This window comes from Trachemys scripta, chromosome 7 (assembly GCF_013100865.1).
Source record: "Trachemys scripta elegans isolate TJP31775 chromosome 7, CAS_Tse_1.0, whole genome shotgun sequence".
In the NCBI taxonomy this organism is placed as follows: Eukaryota; Metazoa; Chordata; order Testudines; family Emydidae; genus Trachemys; species Trachemys scripta.
Genome location: NC_048304.1, coordinates 108,789,909 through 108,808,434, shown reverse-complemented (window position 1 = coordinate 108,808,434; position 18,526 = coordinate 108,789,909). Strand labels below are relative to the sequence as shown.

At 38.2% G+C, this 18,526-nt stretch overlaps 1 protein-coding gene across 11 annotated transcripts in view; it reads right to left on the bottom strand.

The window, feature by feature from the left end:
- Positions 1–5,294: 5,294 nt before the first annotated feature.
- The window catches only part of FGFR2 (fibroblast growth factor receptor 2), a 99,956-nt gene continuing 86,724 nt past the window's right edge, over positions 5,295–18,526 (bottom strand). For all 11 annotated transcript variants that reach the window (XM_034775054.1, XM_034775055.1, XM_034775059.1 and 8 more), the window contains 5 exons: positions 15,802–15,924; positions 14,322–14,392; positions 11,924–12,061; positions 9,753–9,858; positions 5,295–7,077 (listed from right to left, as the gene is read on the bottom strand). In XM_034775054.1, the coding sequence (XP_034630945.1) occupies positions 6,913–7,077; positions 9,753–9,858; positions 11,924–12,061; positions 14,322–14,392; positions 15,802–15,924 (603 nt within the window). In that variant the 3' untranslated portion in view covers positions 5,295–6,912. The remainder of the gene's footprint in view (positions 7,078–9,752; positions 9,859–11,923; positions 12,062–14,321; positions 14,393–15,801; positions 15,925–18,526) is intronic.

Sequence of the window (18,526 nt, the reverse complement as noted above, 5' to 3'; positions counted from 1 at the left end):
ATATTATACCAAATGTACATGCATTGGAACTTCATAGATTAAGTTACACAAGGGAATCGTTACTCATCACAAGGGATGAGTTTCTACCATTAAGACTCATACAATCCATCTACATAGACAATATACATGCCACTGAGTGTGACATTTGTGGCACAGTACAAGTGTTATCTTGTAAAGTGAATGGATAGATGAAAGGTCGGGGAGAGGGTATTCCCAATTCTGCCATTAACTCATTGTGTCACATTTCCTTTTACCTTCAGCATTACTACCACCAGAAACTCTCAAGTACAGTTCATGATGAAAATAATGGGTAAAAATCTTGGCTTTGTTGAAGTCAATTGCCAGACTCCCATTGACATCGATGGGGCCAAGACTCATCTAATATCAGAGAAAGTGGAGAGATGCAATTTATAATTCTGCTGGATAGGTCAGCAAAGAAAGGCATCCTTCTTCCATTGCAGTTTGATTCTTTTCCCAGTAAAGATCATCACATGCAAACCTCAAGCATGAATGGTTAGAGTTTTCTTCAGAACCATTGGCACTAACTCATTTTTCCAGGTCCTCAAACGTTATGGACGTCTTACGGTTTAAAAGACAACGTGCCAAATTCAGCTGTCGTACAAGGTGGTACAACTCCATTCTTGTCAATGGTATTGGTCCCACTTATTCCAGGATTGGATTTAACCCAGTATTGTGAACTGCCAAACAATAATTAAGATGTCAGATCCCTCACTGTCTTCAATTCAGCAGTTAGCATTATGTAGTTTTGTTTGTACCACTCTGTGGCAACATAATTTTGGAAGAGAAAGTACTGCATGCTGCTGAATAAACCTAAAAAATTATAGCTGTGCCAGGGAAACATGTCTAGACAAAATAGTGCACCTTGGCTACCTTCTTCTCTCAAATGTCTTTAAAAATACAGTCTTTGGCACTTCAGATTTTTCCATCAATTTTCATTTTCTCTTGCTCAGATATAATATGCCATGGACGTCTCCAAATGGCAGGGGCATCGGAAGCAGACTTTGGTCTCCTTTCCTATTCCTCCATCCACTCCCTATTGCTTCAGAACAGCTTCAAGGCACTGCACCACTTTAGAAGCGGCACAGAGTCCCTGCTCCAAGGAAAGCACTAGACCTCTTCCCAGACTTCCTCAGAGTATAGGCGAGTCTGTTCAATAATACACCCTTTCAGAGGACACAGCATACTCTTTCAGCACATTCTGCTGGCTGATGAAAAGGGGGCAGGCTCTGCCTCCACCCCACTGACTCACATTTGAAGTGGTGTTCCAGAAAATGCATGGAGGAATTGCATTTACACCTTCTCTTCACACACACGTTCAGGCAGCATCTGCCCTGTGTTCCTTAATGACTGGTGCATTACCACAGTCACACATCAGAAATGCCCCCCCCCCCTTTTTTTTTTTTTTTTTTTTTTAGGAGCTCTGTGGAAATATAAAAGTTATTAGAGCTGGTCGAAACTCAAATGTCAAAATGTTGGAAATTCCTGCAGAATAGAAATTCTGTTTTAATTCCCAATTGGAAAATATATTTTTTTAAATTTTCCCACACAATGAAATTTAAAACAAACAAACTTATTGGTCCAAAGCATACAGTTTCAATAAAACAAAAGGTGTTTTGTTTTAAATTTTTACTTTTTAAAATGTTATATATAAGTTATAAAATAAAATAAATGTTAAAAGGAAAAGTCATTTTGAAACAAGAATTAAAAATGCTCCATTATGATAAGGTTGAAACTCTTCATTTAAAAAAAAATTCTAAACAAAATTTCATCTAAATCAACACTGTCCAAAGTTTCAATTTCGACTGAATTGTTTTTCCATCAGAAAGTGCTGTCAGAAAATTGCCAGCCACCTCTAAACATTAGAAATGAAGCCAACCCCGAATCTTGAACTGGGAACTCCTTAGATGTTTAGGGGGTGAGGAATAAGAGGTGGTGGGAGAGAATCCGATTAAAATCCCCCCACATTCAACCATGTCCCCTGTGTTCTAGGTCAGGTCCAGTGGCCTATTTCCTGGCTCTGGTTCAGATGCATCCAAAACACCTTGAGAACAGCTCACAACATTCTGATGTCATCACATTCAAAATCTGATTCAACCTGAACTCCTAACCTTGTACAGTCAATTAAGTCTAACTTGGATCCATCAACCACCTATTTTGCCAATTGCAATAAAAATGTGTTTTGGGTGATTTCAATATTTAAATTTCTTATTATGTTTGCATTTGGTGTTTTACCTTCTCTGTTTCCTTACTAGTAGCACTAGCAGGAAATTAATTTTCAGTCATTCATTTCGGTGTTCAGACCTTTTTTGTTAAACCTAAAGCTTAAACTGCAATGTGTAGTGCATCCTACAGATGAATACAAGAAGGAAAAGAGTAGCTTTCCAGACTTCCTCTCCAAAACTGAGGTCATATTATGCAAGAACCATGCTAGGAGTTCTATGGAAAACACAGTTAACCAAGGATTTTGCAACTGTAAAAAAAAGAGGAAAGAAAGCTCATTTCTCCACAAACAAAATCAATTGACTTCTTAACCTGCATTTCATTTCCAGATATGACTATTATGAAAACTCATAACCAATGCTCTGTATCCACATTTATAGGCGAGGCAGGGTTAACAACCAACCTTCTTAATGTGAATTGTTACCTGTAACTGCATGTCATATTTTTAGGAGAACAAATTTATTTAATGAAGAATTATATTTTCCATATAAATATAATTATTCATAGCAATCAGCTAATTAGAGTTATATAACTTCCATTTTATAAGAAGTTGCTTTATATTAAAAACGTTGGTTACTATTTTTTCTTCTGATACTAGTAACCTAATTTTTACATTTGTGTCTAGATTTTTTTTTTCAAGTTTCCATACACACTTCATAAAACAAAGCAAAAACAAAAAACAAAACAAAAACCAGAAAAACCAACACCAAGAAAGTTCCTGGAACTTCTTCCCCGGAGATTTGTGTCTCAGTAAGTTTTTTCAACAGTTTCAATATGTTATTGCAAAAAACAAAATTTTGCAATAAAGCTGCCCATTTGATGAGATGCTTGATAGTCACTTGCAATTACTTGAGCAACTGATAGGTAATAATAGACCACAATCAAGTCATCTCTTAACCTTCTCTTGTATAAACAAACCGTCTTGAGGTTCTTAAGCCTCTTCCATTATAGATCATGTTCTCCAGTACTTTAATCATTCCTGTGGCTCTTTTCTGAAATATTTCCTATTTTTTCAAATTTCTTTCTGAAGTATGGATGCTAGAACCCATAAGATCTCCAGAACAAGTGCTCATATTATTTTAAAGAACAAGAAACCAAGCTTTTTCCCATCTTTGACCTTCATTCATAATTTTGAGTATTCAGTGTCATAAATTATGTTCTGTCCAGTATGAAGTGTAACATCCTAACAAAGGATGTGAGGCAAAAACAAGACAAGAGGTAAAAATGAAAACAAGTGAATGAAACCTCCTTATAGACTGCAGCTGTATTATCCTGTGACATAATCCTGTCTTCTCACATGCTAAGCAGGGTTGGGCTAAATCAGTATTTGAATGGGAGACAACCTAGAAACAATTAGGGGCTACAGCAAGTGGTGATGGATATTCAGTACCTGAAACTTTTCCATCCGAGTCACTTCTTGAGTCATGCTCTAGTCTATTGTGAGGGAACATTGTAGTGGTGGTGGTCCCATGTTTCAGGTAAGATGTAAAACCAAATTTCTGACCTGCTGATGAAAGAGCTGTGGCAATTTTTTCAAGATTAAAAGGTGCTTGCCCTTGTGTCCTGGCCAAATTCTAACTTGAATATTTATATTCTACTTGCCTAAACTGCCCCTGCAATTCCAACTTGATATGCTATTCTTCACCTCTTATGTAGGAGTTGCGCATTGTTTCTGCGCTGCTGCATTCTGTTTCAGAAATGTCTGCCTCAAAGGGCAGTAATTATCTCCAAGGGATGGAGAAGAAATAGGGTAGCACAAAGGAATGTAATTAGAAGTCATGGCATGAAATTAGGTAAAGGGAAAAATGTATTCCATACATCGGGAAAAGTCCTGACAGTGAGATTTATGAAACTGTAGAAAATTTCCCACAGTAAGAGGTGGAAGCCTAAATCCTTGGGACATTTTAAGCAAGAATGAACAAAGCAGCAGCAAATATGCCATAGGGAACAATCCTGTACTGACCGGCACTAGTTTAGATGACCTAATAGATCTTTTCCATTCAATTTCTATGAGTCTATGAATGGTTTAATTTCAAAGATGGCCTGAAAGTGGGGAAGAGTCTTTAAAAAAAAACAGATTCTTCTCATAGCCCCTAAGAAGAGCCTCTCCAAAACAGAACTGAGGTGCCACAACTGGATATTTACTGGACATTTTATGACTTCTTAGGGTCTGGAGCAAGCATAGCAGTGGATGGCGATGGATGCCTGATGGATCTAAATAGCTCTTTAGGGCACTGAACGTCTATTGGTTATACCTAGTACCTAGCACAATAAGACTGAGGCATCTAGGTGCTAGTGCAATACAAAACAAATGTTTGAAGGTTTATACATACACATATCACAAAGAAAGTTAATGTTTAAGAGGCTATGAAAAAACAGCATCTATGGCAAACTGCCCATCCAAAACCCTCTCTTATTAAATTGAAGCATCAGAACTTGTTTAGCTCTTATGCTTTGTATATGAATCTAGGGTTGCTAGGTAGCATTTAAAAGTCTAACTAATAAAGGGGGGAAATAATTTGCCATGGAAATAATTCCAAATTCTAATTTAGACAGACCTTCTTTCCATCTGCTATGTTTGTTAGAAAGCAGCTCCGATTATTTCTAAAATTTTGCATAAGGTATCAAAGCAGGAATGTAGGGCAAAAATGAAAGACTTGTGGCAATTTCCTTTCCTTTCGCAACAACCTTTTACACAAAGGATAGTACCATTCAAATATTAATATAAATGCTTACTAGCAATGGATATAAGCTGGCTGGAACAAACAGAGAAAGATATTTTCAGAAACCAAATTTTTCTTGGCATCAATTTGTTACCTGGGCAAATCACACATTTTCAGCTCAAACTAATATTCTGCAAACACCAAAGCCTATATATCTTTACTCAGGTGAGTAAAGTGACTCATGCTTACATGTGTGAAAGACTGTGTACAAACCCCTGCACTAGAAGAATGTTTTGCTAGAATGAGATCTAATGTAAAGCCAATAAGAAGAATTACTTGATATGCCCTGTCATTTTAAGTATAGGAAACCATTTTGTAAGACACACAGGATTAAAAAAATAAGCTGCATGACATTTATTTTGTAATGTTAACATTAATATCTGTAGAAACATTTTATTGTCAGTACAAAAGTTAACAGATGTTAATACTTTCCCCCCAAATTTTTAATAAGTAAATCAGTGTAATTTGCATTTGTATTGCATGGCTATATCAGTGTGAATGGGTGTTTTGAAAGTAAAAACACAATACTTAAAAAAATATATAAATGAAAGAAATGCAGTAATATTTTGTCTGACACCAGCGCTATGCCTGATATTAAGGAATAGTTTGGAAAAATATACTGGAGCCAGCATGAACTAATCCCTTAAAAAGATGGTAGTATTCCTATGGCAAATTGTCATTATAAAAACCTCTCTCTTTTTAACTTATGTTACAATATAGGAACAGCCTGAAAGGCTACTATCAGGCCAGAAGATCTGGAACCTATTATCAAGTCAATGAAGACAATACTAGTTAATTTGATGCATGAGCAATGCAGAGTGGAAACTCAGCTCTTTTTAGAGCAGTACATTCTGCTATGGTTATAGACAAGTTAATGTCTTTCCTTACTTTAGGAACCCATTAAAGACTCTCTTTTTTTTTTTTCTCCATAGAATGATTGTGTTATTTTGGCCTTAGAAAATATTGTTCAAGTGTCACACATGCTTTAGTGATAGCTACAAAACCAGACATACAGAAAACAGAATACCTTCTTATTAAAGAATTAATTTTTTTAAATAGGGGAATTTTGATATTGATAAGAACAATCATCTGGCACTGAAGTTTAAAACACAAATAAATCAAAAGCGTAATTCTCCCCAAATTAGTTATATACTGTAAATATTTCTTTTTTTTAAAGATCTGACAACTACTAAAGTCTGAGCAATATATCTACTAGATCTCTGTGCTGCCTGCTTAGAAATGCCATTTAAATTACAAAAAACAACCCTATAAACGATTAATTGTTTTGTACATTACCAATTAGTTAATAAATTAACGATATACCATTTTCCCTGAAAGCAAAGTATTTCCCACCTTTGAATGGTGAAAATTAAGAAATTCTGTGTAAGAACAGCATTTAGCAAATAGCTGTTAAAAAAAAAAAAAAGAACTAATTTGCTAGGTGGATTGGAACATCCATTTTTAAATCAATACAAAAAATAATTCATTGTAAATATATAATATATATTTATACATATTTTGAATATATTTACATACATCCAGCACCTATATACTGCATTTGTGCTCTGTAAGTGTGTGCCAACATATATTTTCTCCAAATATTACAAAATAAACAAAAAAGGCAGACCCAGAGTTTGCCTTAAGTCCAACTGGTCCATGGTACAAAGTCCATTGCAGCTTGCGGTGAGCCAGAAAATTGACATGGTGAGGTACGTCCATACATGGCCCATAAACATACTCCTTCTTTTGGAATTGGTTAAGAGTTCCAAACTATATAATTCTTTACACATGTTCTGACCATCTTCCTCCAAGATATTTTTTCTTCTTCTTATATTTCATATGTACAAACAGAAACATTAGGGTCCTGGAGAAAAGAGCTCTTTACTTGTGGTAGGTAGGTTGGCATTCTTGTTTCTTTATTCCTCTGAGGAATAAGAATGCTTTCCTTTCATGTTTTAACACTACCATTTATGTGCTGGTACTTGGGAAGACAGGGTTCATAAGGCATTGGATCAGGTGAAAAAACAGAGTCATCACCTGAAGAACACGAACTCCTAGTGTCGGGATAACTGGGTGAATACTGTTCAAGAGGTCCACTGAGGTCCAGATATTCCTGTAATGGAAGAGAGAAATAATATTATTTATATAAATGACAAAAGCACATTGCCACATGATTTGGCTTTGTCATGCAGTACGTGTATTTCACAGACAAAAAAAGTTCAGGCAATTCTATGTTAAGAAAGATCAGCTACATTCAAAATTGACTGTTGCCTATACATCGAGAGAGAGAGAGAGAAAGAAAGAAAGAAAGAAAGATTCAGTCAGTCTAAGGCAGACGTGTCATTTCCAACAACATGAGCATTAACCGCATCAGTAGAAATAAACACGCTCACCACATCAGAAGAAGACTTTTTGCTTATAATGATAAAAATGAAATTTTCATCCTAAATAGAACCATTTTTCTCTAGCATATGGTAATGATTTGGAGAAAAAGATACTTCCATTTTTATATTTCTTTGGTCAGTTTGACTATCTGGTTTTAAATTTAGACTTAAACATGTACTGCACTGGCATACTCATGAGAACTGAAATGAAAAATAATAAAACCATATTCATTGAATTTGGGTTCTCTACACTAAATAGTCTGCCACTTTTTTTTTTTCTTTCTTTCTTTGTTGTTGCCTCCTAGAGCAGTGGTTCTGTGTACCGTTGGGAGTATGCAGAGGTTTTCCAGGCGGTACCATCAGATCATCTAGATATTTGCCTAGTTTTACAACGGGCTACATAAAAGCACAAGCAAAGTCAGCACAAACTAATATTTCATACAGACAAAATGAGAAAGCCAGTATTTTCAGTATTAGTGTGCTGTGACATTTTTGTATTTTTGTAAGCAAGTAGTTTTTAAGTGAGGTGAAACTTGGGGGTACGCAAGACAAATCAGACTCCTGAAAGGGGTACAGTAGTCTGGAAAGGTTCACAACCACTGTCCTAAAGTAGCCATGACCAAACTAGAATAGCAAAAAAGAAATAATTTCAGTTTAATCCAAGGTTCGAGTTAAGCAACTTTTACTAGAAACGGCAATTTTGGCAGGAGAATAAAGTTATTTTTTCCCTTGAAAAGTTCCTTCTGTTTCAACTTCTGAAAGGCAGCTGTATTCATTTAATGCTATCTCTTCATTTGCTAAACCACAAGTTATGATCATGCTGATGAGACAAATCTTATCAGTCAGTATTTTATACTGCAGTATTTTATATCTGCAGATACTTTCATTTAATTATTTGATTAAAATTATTTTTCAAAATCATATCTTAAAGTGTCAGGACTTTATGGTTGTATCTTTAAAATGAGAGCAACAATGGAGGTTTTAAAACACACACACACAGAGCAGGCAACAAAATGGTTCCTAGACTGCTGTTTTGATCTAATATAACTTCATATTTCACAAGCAAATGTTTTTAAACTGGCCTTTGTGGCTGTCTGAAGACAGGACACACATGTATGTTAGGGAAACAGCTCTAGGGCACCAGAATGGTCTGGAAATTTCTAACACAAATGGAAGCACGAAGTACTAGAACATATGAGAGAGAGAGAGAGAGAGTGAGCGCATGCATTCTCATGAGATTTCTAGCCCAGTTCGCAGATCCAAGAGTTTCACATAATTCAGTTAATCATCTGGGCTGAGATCTTCACCCCCCACTCCAGCCTCTTTACAGCACACAGAAGAGCCAAAGTGGTGTAAAGGGACCTAAAAGCCTCATATCAAGCTTGAAGAGGATTACTGGAGCTGGCCTGATGGAATACAGTGATAAGATTGCTCCCATAGACCCCTTGGCAAGCCCCAGTGCAGGTGGTGTGCAGGGGAGGGAGGGTAAAGGGTCATAGCCACAGCATTGTGGGGATTATGGGTAGCACAGCAGCCCATAGGTTAGCAGGTAAATAGGCCCCTGTAGGCTGTGTGGCTCCTAGAGCAGCATAGAATCAGGAGGGTGCAAAGACAGCTTTAAGCCCCCTCTTCCTCTTAGGGATGCAGCATTTATCCAAACCAAACCACCAAACTTTTTGGTAGCTTTTCAGTGGTAAAAGAACTGAAATGATCCCTATCTGTATATCTTAATGCATTGCTTGCTACAAATAATAGATTTTCAGACCTCTGAAAATAAGATTTTAAGAATAAAATAGCATCATGTATATTGCTAACAGGAATGGTGCTAGCTGTTGCCCTTGTAGAATTGGATGGTTTCTCCATATTCCCCTCTGGGTTCTTGTTTTCCCTGCAGAACTATTTCAATGATCCAAATTAACTCCCAGACAGATCATTTGAAATCTGCCATTTACCTCGGCTGCTTTTTCTGACCTAATTACTATAACTGAGAATCAAACTAAGTTAATAAATTCAGAATAGCATAAACTCTAAATCTCTCCCTCACAGAAAACTGAAATATTGAAATATAAATATTCCCCCCACCCACACACACACACATACATACATTTTTCCTGGATGATATGCCGAAAATATTATGAGATATGCAGAGAGACAAGTGAAAACGCTTTAATATGTGTGTGTGTGTGTGTCTGTCTGTCTATTTTGTTACATAAATCAAAACCTCTAGAAGAAAAAACATGATTTCATTAAGCCATATAGTTTAACTGTGTGAGACCCCAGTGGAAAACTGATAAATAGAATAATAATAGAAATAGAGCAGAGTTTCATATTTTAATACATTACATTTATCTTGTGAACCTTATGTTCTGATCTGCTGGTTAAGACATGAATACACTTTACTTACCTCATTAGTTGTGAGAGTGAGAATTCGATCCAAGTCTTCTACCAACTGCTTAAAAGTTGGTCTCTGCGAAGGCACTGCATGCCAGCAATCTCTCATCATCATATAGCTGTATAAATATTTTACTGGGTTAATTAACCTTATATATCCTCATTGCCTGTCCATTTAATCCACAATTATTATTATTTGTATTACTGCAGTGCCTAGGAGCACTGGTCATGGATCCCAATGTGGTCATTGTACAATACTTCACTTCTGTTAAATTAGGGCTTAGCGATGAGCTTGCATTTCTAGTTTTATACCACTGCAAATAACTGAAAACCCAGCATCTAGATCACAGCATTTAGGCCCAGATTCAGGGAAGCACTTAAATTCCATCAGTTTCAATGGAACTAAATCTCATGCTTAAAGTTGAACGCATGGTTAAGTACTATGCTGAATTAGGGACTTTAGTCTCTGTGAATGGTAATTATTGCTCTCTTCTACTAGAAATACAATTTAATGCAGTGGTGCCCCAACTTTTTACCTTGCGCCCCCTCCCTTACCCCGGTCTGTGCTCTCCCCCTCAAGCTGAGGCCAGGAGCGGGACCACGGTTCTGGTGGGGGGAGGGGACTCAGACAAGGGTAAGGGGGGCTGAGGCTGGGGCTACAGCTGTGAGGAGGCCGGGAGCGGAGCTCCGGGTGCGGGATCAGCAGCTGGGGCCTTGGGCTGGCAGTCAGTGCCAGGAGCGGAGACAGGTGGCACTCCCCCTCCCGGACCTGGGGGTTGGCCCGGGCCCCAGCCACATCTCCTTGAATGTTCCTCTGTGTCCCCCTGGGCGGAGAATGCCCCACAGTTTGTGGACCACTGATTTAATGCCTTTTATGTCCTACCTTTGGACACAGGGCCAGCTCCAGGCACCAGGCAACCAAGCACATGCTTGGGGCGGCACCTGGTAAGGGGCGGCCAATCTTGGGGAGGCAGGGTGCAGCGCGGCGCGGCACTCGGCGGGGGGGCGCGGCGCGGGGGGGGTGGGGGTTCTGGCAGCGCGGCGCTCGGCGGGGCGGCGCTTTTTTTTGCTGCTTGGGGCAGCAAAAAAGTTAGAGCCGGCCCTGTTTGGACATTACCCAGGGTATAGCTTGGAGGGCAGATCTACTTGATTCAACAAAACAGCATGCAAGCAGAGCATAACATTTGCCATGACATGTATGGATTTTGGTCATAGGCCTGACAATTCATTTGACATATTCAGCCCCACTTTCCCAGGCAAGGAGCACCCACACCGCCAGCTGAAGCCAATGGAATTGCAGGTGCTCAGCACTTCTGAAAATCTGGTCTATTTCATATCCAGACTGGACCACGCATGTTAAATTATTATAGAACTATATACTTTACAAACCGCTCTGCACTTTGTACTGCACCCTAACAGATATAGGACACTTGTACAGCATTCTGCAGCTACACAAAAACACAGCCAGAACTAGTTAATTCAATGCTTGGCTTTGCCTAGACTGGGGAGCTAAAGTGCTATGGTGCAGGTATGTACCATTAACTTTGCATTCTGAGATCTTTCATCTGAATAAAATATTTTGAGGGGCCACAGGGTGACCTTGTGTCTATGCTGTGCACTCCCACAAGCCTCTGGTTTCCTAGGAGGCCAAAGGGTAGGTGTACCTCCTAGTGGCCCACTGTGTTCTTGACAACAGGAAAAGTGGCTTGTAGCGTTCTATCCTGCCGGGTGATTAATAAGTGGTGCAGACAGACTCTTGAACCTCCTCCTCTTTGGGCTGGAGGAATGATGGATACTACAAAAGATCTTGAGGGTGGAGAGAACAAAATAGGGGGAAATGTGTAGCAAAGACAGTCAAGGGTCATATTCATACCTCTGTCACCAAATGCAGATAATGGTTTGCCAATAGATTTGGACTGAGTATACCACACATACATACCAAAGACTGACCCGTTGAGATTTTTTGTTTTGTTTTTCAACAGTACCAAAGTTAAGTGAGTCAATGTCTATCCTGTATTAGACATTTCCTGGAAACATATTTAAACAATTTCTTTTTTATACGCAATGCTACCATTTATAGAGGTAAGTAGGTTAGAAAATATTGGATTCTGCATGGGCTTCAAATCAGTATTAGCTGTGTGATTATGCTAGTGTTGTATTACTTTGGTAAATAATGGTCCTTACAGTTCATTGGTGCAGTTGGCAGGCTTATCCATTCTGTGCCCTTCTTTAAGCAGCTTAAAAAGTTCCTCCACTGGAATTCCTGGATAGGGTGAACCTCCCAAAGTGAAGATCTCCCACATCAACACACCAAATGACCAACTACAGAATAAAAGGGAACAGTGAATAATTAAATCCATCTTACCTATAAAAGCATAGGCATATCCCTGAAAGAGACAGAGAACAGTGATTCCTTGTTACTTTCTGCAGCAATTCTGTGTTTAAGGGCCAGATTCCACCAGCCTTACTCCGTAGAACCTAATTCCTTGAATACTTCCCATTTCACTGAGATGATTCATCAAATAAGGAACTACTCAATGTGGGAAACAATGGCAGAATCTGGTCCTAAATTTGGCCACAATTCAGCAGTCCATCCTTATTCAGAAAAATAGCTAAGCATGAAATTAACTTTATGCATTTGCCACTTTATGCATCTGCTGATTTGAATGGGACGTAAGCACATGTTTAGAGTTAATCGTGTGCATAAGGGCTTTGCTCAATAGGGATTGTCTTAAGCACATTCTTAAATGTTTCCCTGAATTGAGGCCTCTGTTTGATGTTCTCCAAACTCCCAAATTGTCAGTTTCCAGGGCTATTGTAAATAAAACTGAAATTGTAATTTACAGTATAATTATTTATAGAATACATATATGGTAGAGCAGGTTGGAAATGTTATGACAGAACATTTCTCAGTCAGAAAATGCCAATTCATTAAAAACAAAATGTTCCACAAGAATGGGTCACTTTTGGCCAATCTTTGTGGGAAACCAGGCAGGAAACCCCGAGGAGCTAAGGAGCTGGGCTTTTAGGGTCCCAGACCCTTGGTAAACTTGAAGACTACTAAAAATATACACAGATAAAATATATTCGTCAAGGTAAGGACTATATGTAGACATATGGCAACTTTTATTGCAAGTTTGCTCAAAAAAATTGGTAAAATTTAATTCTACTTTAAATATAAACTCTCTCAAAAAGAGTTCGCTACCACGAACTTGTGTTAATGGTGTTGTTTACAAATAATGAAAAAAATGTGTGAAAACCAAACGTTCATAATTCATTATGAACATTTTTTAAATGAGTACACAGTGACTAGGTTAGTCAAAATTGACAAGCCATTTTGGGAGCCCAGCCTGCCACACATTAAAGGTGGCCTAATTTTCACAGGGTGGGTGCTCAGCGCTTTCTGCAGATCAGATGCCTCAAAAGTCAAGGCACCCAAAAATCACTAGCTATGTTTGAAAATCTTGGCTCTTGGTCTTAATCCTTCAGTTCCTCATAGGTGCATATGGTTGTTGCACTTCTGTGTAAGTACAAGTGCAAGTGCTCTGATTAGTGCAGGATCAGACTCCTCCCATCCTGCCCTTTTCTTTTTTTCTTTTTTTTTTTTTTTCAAACTTTGTGCTTATATGCTCAATTCCTCATGTCTGTGCTGTGCAGCATCAAGCCCTTTAGGGCTCTTCATATAAAAATAAAGAAATGTGCAATTTCCAGCAGCACGGTATAAAGACTATGCAACAAAAGCAATGTTTAAATCTTTATGAGTAGTGTCAATTAGCGCTGTGATTCTGAGACCCAAAGTGACAGAAAAAGAGAGTTCTTCTGCTTAAATCAAACAAAGTATAGGAAACAAAGAAACTGGAAAACAGTAAATATGTACACCATAGAAGAGTTTATTTTGTTTCAAATTGTAATCTCAGAATTATAAGGAGTGCTACGATTATCCTAGAAAACTTTCATAGAAAGTAGAACAAACCCCAAGAGGTTATGTCAGCTAGATACAGTGGGGAAACTTAAAAAGTTTGTTCCAGTTTTAGAGGTATTATGGATTCCAATTATTCCCCATACTTAAAATAGGGAATGCTTTTGGAAGCAGTAATACCTCTAAAGCAGAATGAACTTTTCAAGTAAGCCCACTGTATGTTTTACCTAAATCAAAGCCATTTTTAGCACAAATTTCAACAAGTGAAAATTTCAGGATTATTTCCTTAAAAAAAAAAAAAAAAAAAAATAGAAGGAAGTTCCGAATATTCCCAAAGCCAAGCAAATTAGATACATGCTTTGTAGCTGCAGATCCGTAAGTAAGTTCAAGGGGGGAAAACTTCCGCACTGACAGAAGGAGGTTAGCATTCTCCACCTTTCATGTGCTTTGAAGCCAGGCAGATTAGTAACAGAGCATTGGTTAGCAGTCTACCATAAAATCCTCACTTTCTAAGGGCGACTCCTGCGCCTTCTATTAATGTGTGAAACAGAGAAAGCAAGCAGTTAAGATTTAAGGAAAGCAGGAAAAGATATAAAGATTCCCAAAACTATAACTAAAAAATAAAATTAAAAAAAAAAGGCTAAAGAAAATAAAGTTACTTACACATCACTTTGATGTGTGTAAACTCTGTCAAACAGGGCTTCTGGAGCCATCCACTTTACCGGCAGCCGGCCCTGGAAACATGAGGGGAAGGTGGGTGAGAAATAAGAAACACTGAATTAAAATTGTAGTTATTCACAAGGCAAATTCAGCAATGGGATTTCTAAAATATTCAATACTGTACTATAAAAAAGCAAAGGTTAATGGCATGACAAAACAAAACAACACATCATTTACCTCGGTATTCTCAGAGAAAACAAAGACCGATATTCTCCAGACCCCGGGTTCATATAAATAGAAGTAAACTTTTCAGACAAAATTAGCTAAGACACAGAGGATCCACAGAAAGAACCCTTACATGCCACGTATCCCCCACATTGCCTGTCAGTGGGAGAAAGAGGTGGAGAGAGTCAACAGCCTCATATGGGAGGGTCTTGCCCCTGGGACCCTCTGCAAACAGATGAATTTCAGCAAATCTTTAACCAGTAAACCAGCACAGAGGGACTAGTTGGCAGGTGAGGTTAGGGCTACTGGATTCACATTTATCCTGCTCCAGTGGCCCAAACCCAAGCATGGTGAGCACAGTGGAGCTGCAGAGGGCTAGAGACTTGGCATTTCCAATGACAAGTCTGCAGAGGGGCTATGTCTTGCCCCAAGATTGATGGTGGATTCTATTCCCTCCATGACAAAGAGCATGGAGTTGCCCACACAAAGTCCAGTGTCACCCTTAAAAGGGCGATGGATGGTAGCTTAGAAACTTATTTTTATGAATTAACAATTTAACGTAATACATTATATAAATATTTTGCACTAATATAGCAACTTGAATCAGAGGATCTCAAAACACTTTGCAAAGCTCCCATTGACTTCAAATGGAATTGTGGTTGCTCAGGGCCTCTGAAAACTAGGCGCAAGGTATCTCAAATTAGGTATCCCAAATCAGTGACCACTTTTTTGATCTAACTGCCTTGCAAGATCACACCGCAGATCTGTAGCAGAGTGGGCAATGAAACCCATTCTCCTGACTCCAATCCCACTTTGCTACCACCACAGTAAAATGTTTACAAACCTGAATACAGTGCAACCAAAAATATGTACAGTAATGTACACTATTCAGGTACCAGACAAGGAAACATTTTACTGTTTACTAAAAGTTTTCAGAGGCCCTGAGCTAAAGCCCATTAAGGACAATGGGAATCTTTCCATTGATTCCATGGACTTTGGATCAGGCCCTATAAAAAGCCCTATAAAAATGAATTTTATCATTCATAATTAATCATGTAATATATATTCTCTCAGGTTGTGTAAACAGATAACATTCATCGCTTAGTAAAAGTGGTTAGAGATGCTTATGCCTTTGATTACTATTTTATTTTCTGTGATTAAAAGTTAGGCTGGTGTACAAGAAGTCCATTAGGATTATAATCACGCTACTTTAATGAAAGAAATACTGGTTCCAGAGATAAGACTGTAATCCACTTACATTAGTAGTCTTTTTATAATAATCTATATTGTTGATGTCTCTGGCCAAACCAAAGTCTGCTATTTTCATCACATTATTTTCAGTTACCAAAACATTTCTTGCTGCTAAATCTCGATGAATGCACTGAAAAAGAAAAAAGAAAAATGAAATTGCTTCAATATATGACTTCATTTTCCCTTAAGATTTTCTTGAAGCAGAAGGTGAATTCAGCATATGATACTTACTATATTATAATCAAAAAGGACATGGAGTATAATTTTAATCTCTATTTTTTCAGTGTATTCAGTTTGAAGAATTGCTCCAGAAATCTTTTTGAAAAGCCAGTTTTTTTATAAGATTTTCAACTCAATTTTGCCATATCCAAAGACTTGGATGATTACCTTAACTGAACCAAACCTTCTGTGATTCACCCATCACATTATATCAGAGCCAGTTACAGGTATAGGTCTTCCAGCTTTTTAAATATAAATTCTGTTAATGAGTGTTTAATTATTTTGGCTCTTTCATATTACGCTGGATTGACACAGCTTCAACTTGACACATTGGATCAGTGTGTTAGCCTATGCATTTATGTCAGGCATAGTGTACACCACATTAATGGGTATTATATGCACGGTATTAATGAGATATATGTTGTATGTAAGTGTTGTGAAGTTACGTTAACTGAATATTTGAAGCTCTCCCCATAATTCTGTTCACCCATGTCAACTATCCCACAACACTTTGCAAGGCTGAAGTCAGCTTTGGCATTAGAAAATAGAAAGCCCATCAAAGCCAAGACGTGTGAATGGTGTGACCTAGCACAGGTTGGGATGTACCTCTATGCCCAATTGGTTTGGAATGTACTATCCAAAACAGAGATAAGAAAAGTACATAACAAAACAACAAGGTAAAGGACTGTTACAAACTGGTCGGTTGGATTTTAATTACGTGTAAATAAATTTGTAATTTGTAAAATCATACTATAAATACTGCTGGCTGAAATGTGTACCTTTGCAGCACACCTTCTGTGTAAGGTGAACATGCTGAGAGCTAAGAATTGCTTCCTGGAAGGAGGGTAGATTTGACTAAGTTCGGTTAGTTCATCTCTTGAACATTTTTAAAATCGACCCACGAGTATAGTCAAACAATTGTCTAAACACCTTTTCATCAATAAGTGCAACCATTTTTTACATAAAAGTTGTTAAAATAATAATAAAAAAACACATACCATGCAACATAAAAAACTGAGGCTGTCAAATGCTGTGTGTGTGTGTGTGTGTGTGTGTGTGTGTTTGTGTGTCTGAGATGTGTGCATTTACTTGATCAACTGGATTAAAATAGTTTAATTTGTAAAATACAATTTGGGGAGGAAGTTTTGCTTTTGGGAAGGCCCCCATGTTGAAGATTAAAAGTTATCTCCTCATAACTTCGTCTAAGCTCCCTCCTGAAAATTTACAATTGACCTTTCCCACCACTGAAAGGAAGTCTTTGTTGTGGATTGATACCACTGTTATGTTTAAGCAGCTCTGTCATGTGTAATACAAGGTAGCAGCAGAGACATGTTGAGAAACATTCCATTTGGATTTCTCTCCAGGATATCCTACTTCTCCTGGAGTTCAATCCCTCCTCTTTCTCTTATCTTTTTATTTTGGGTTATTTTTGGATGATCTCTTTATTCTAGCTTTGGGCATCCCTCCTTACATGGATGTCCTCAGCCAAACCACTGGTTAAGGTACCATATAGTAGATCACGGTTTTTGAGGTGGGTGGGTGGGTTGTATATAAAGTGGCTTTCATATGCTGTAGTTTACCCCGGTCATTCTCTCTCTCTCTGCCTGGCCTGCCCATCTTCTACTCTTCCACAAGCAAGCCTGAGGGGGGACATCAGGTCCCAACTGTGCCCAGACACACACACACACACACACACACACACGATCAGCCATCAAAACAGGGTTTCCAGAGCCAAAGCTTCAAAATTATCTACTCCAAGGAGGCCTCAGCAGAAGGAATAAGCTGGGTAGGCCTGCCCTCTCCCTGCACATGCCTCTTCCACAGATTAGGGAAACCTGATCAGGGACATCAGGTGTCAGTCACCCCAACACCTTCTGCCAATACAACTTCTGGCCCCTTTTTTGCCATTCGTTTTCTAAACAGCCCGTCCCCAACATTGCTTCTTGCATACCTCCCATCATCAAAATGGTGGCATTATAAATAGCCATATTTGATTGTTGCCGTTACTGACTGCCTTGCTGTGATGATTTGCTCCATGTCCCTTTTGATCTGGTCCAAACCTGACAATTCTCAAACTGTGGTCCATGGAATGACACATTCTGAGAACCACGCACTGAGTGGCTGGAAGATTTGGAGAAGAGGCATCAAGGGATCTACGGTAAAATTTTAAGAAGTGCCTAAGTCCCATTTTTCAAAAGTAATTGAGGCACTTAGAAACCTTAGTCCCAGTAACGGTTAATGGGATGTGAACACCTAAAACCCAACTTGAGCTACCAAATCTCTTAGATGCTCTTGAAAATTTTACCCATAAATACTATATACTATGGGTGTTGATTAAAATTTGCATTTACATTTTTCATGGGATTTTTTTAATACCACAGTGAGCCATTTTTTGGTTTGAAATAACAAGGAATCTGGTCATCTCAGTTCATGGATGGTGGAAACACTGTAAGATGATTGGTTCTCTTATTATGGCAGCTCAACAAATGGCTCTCTGAAGGAAAAAGAGCTAA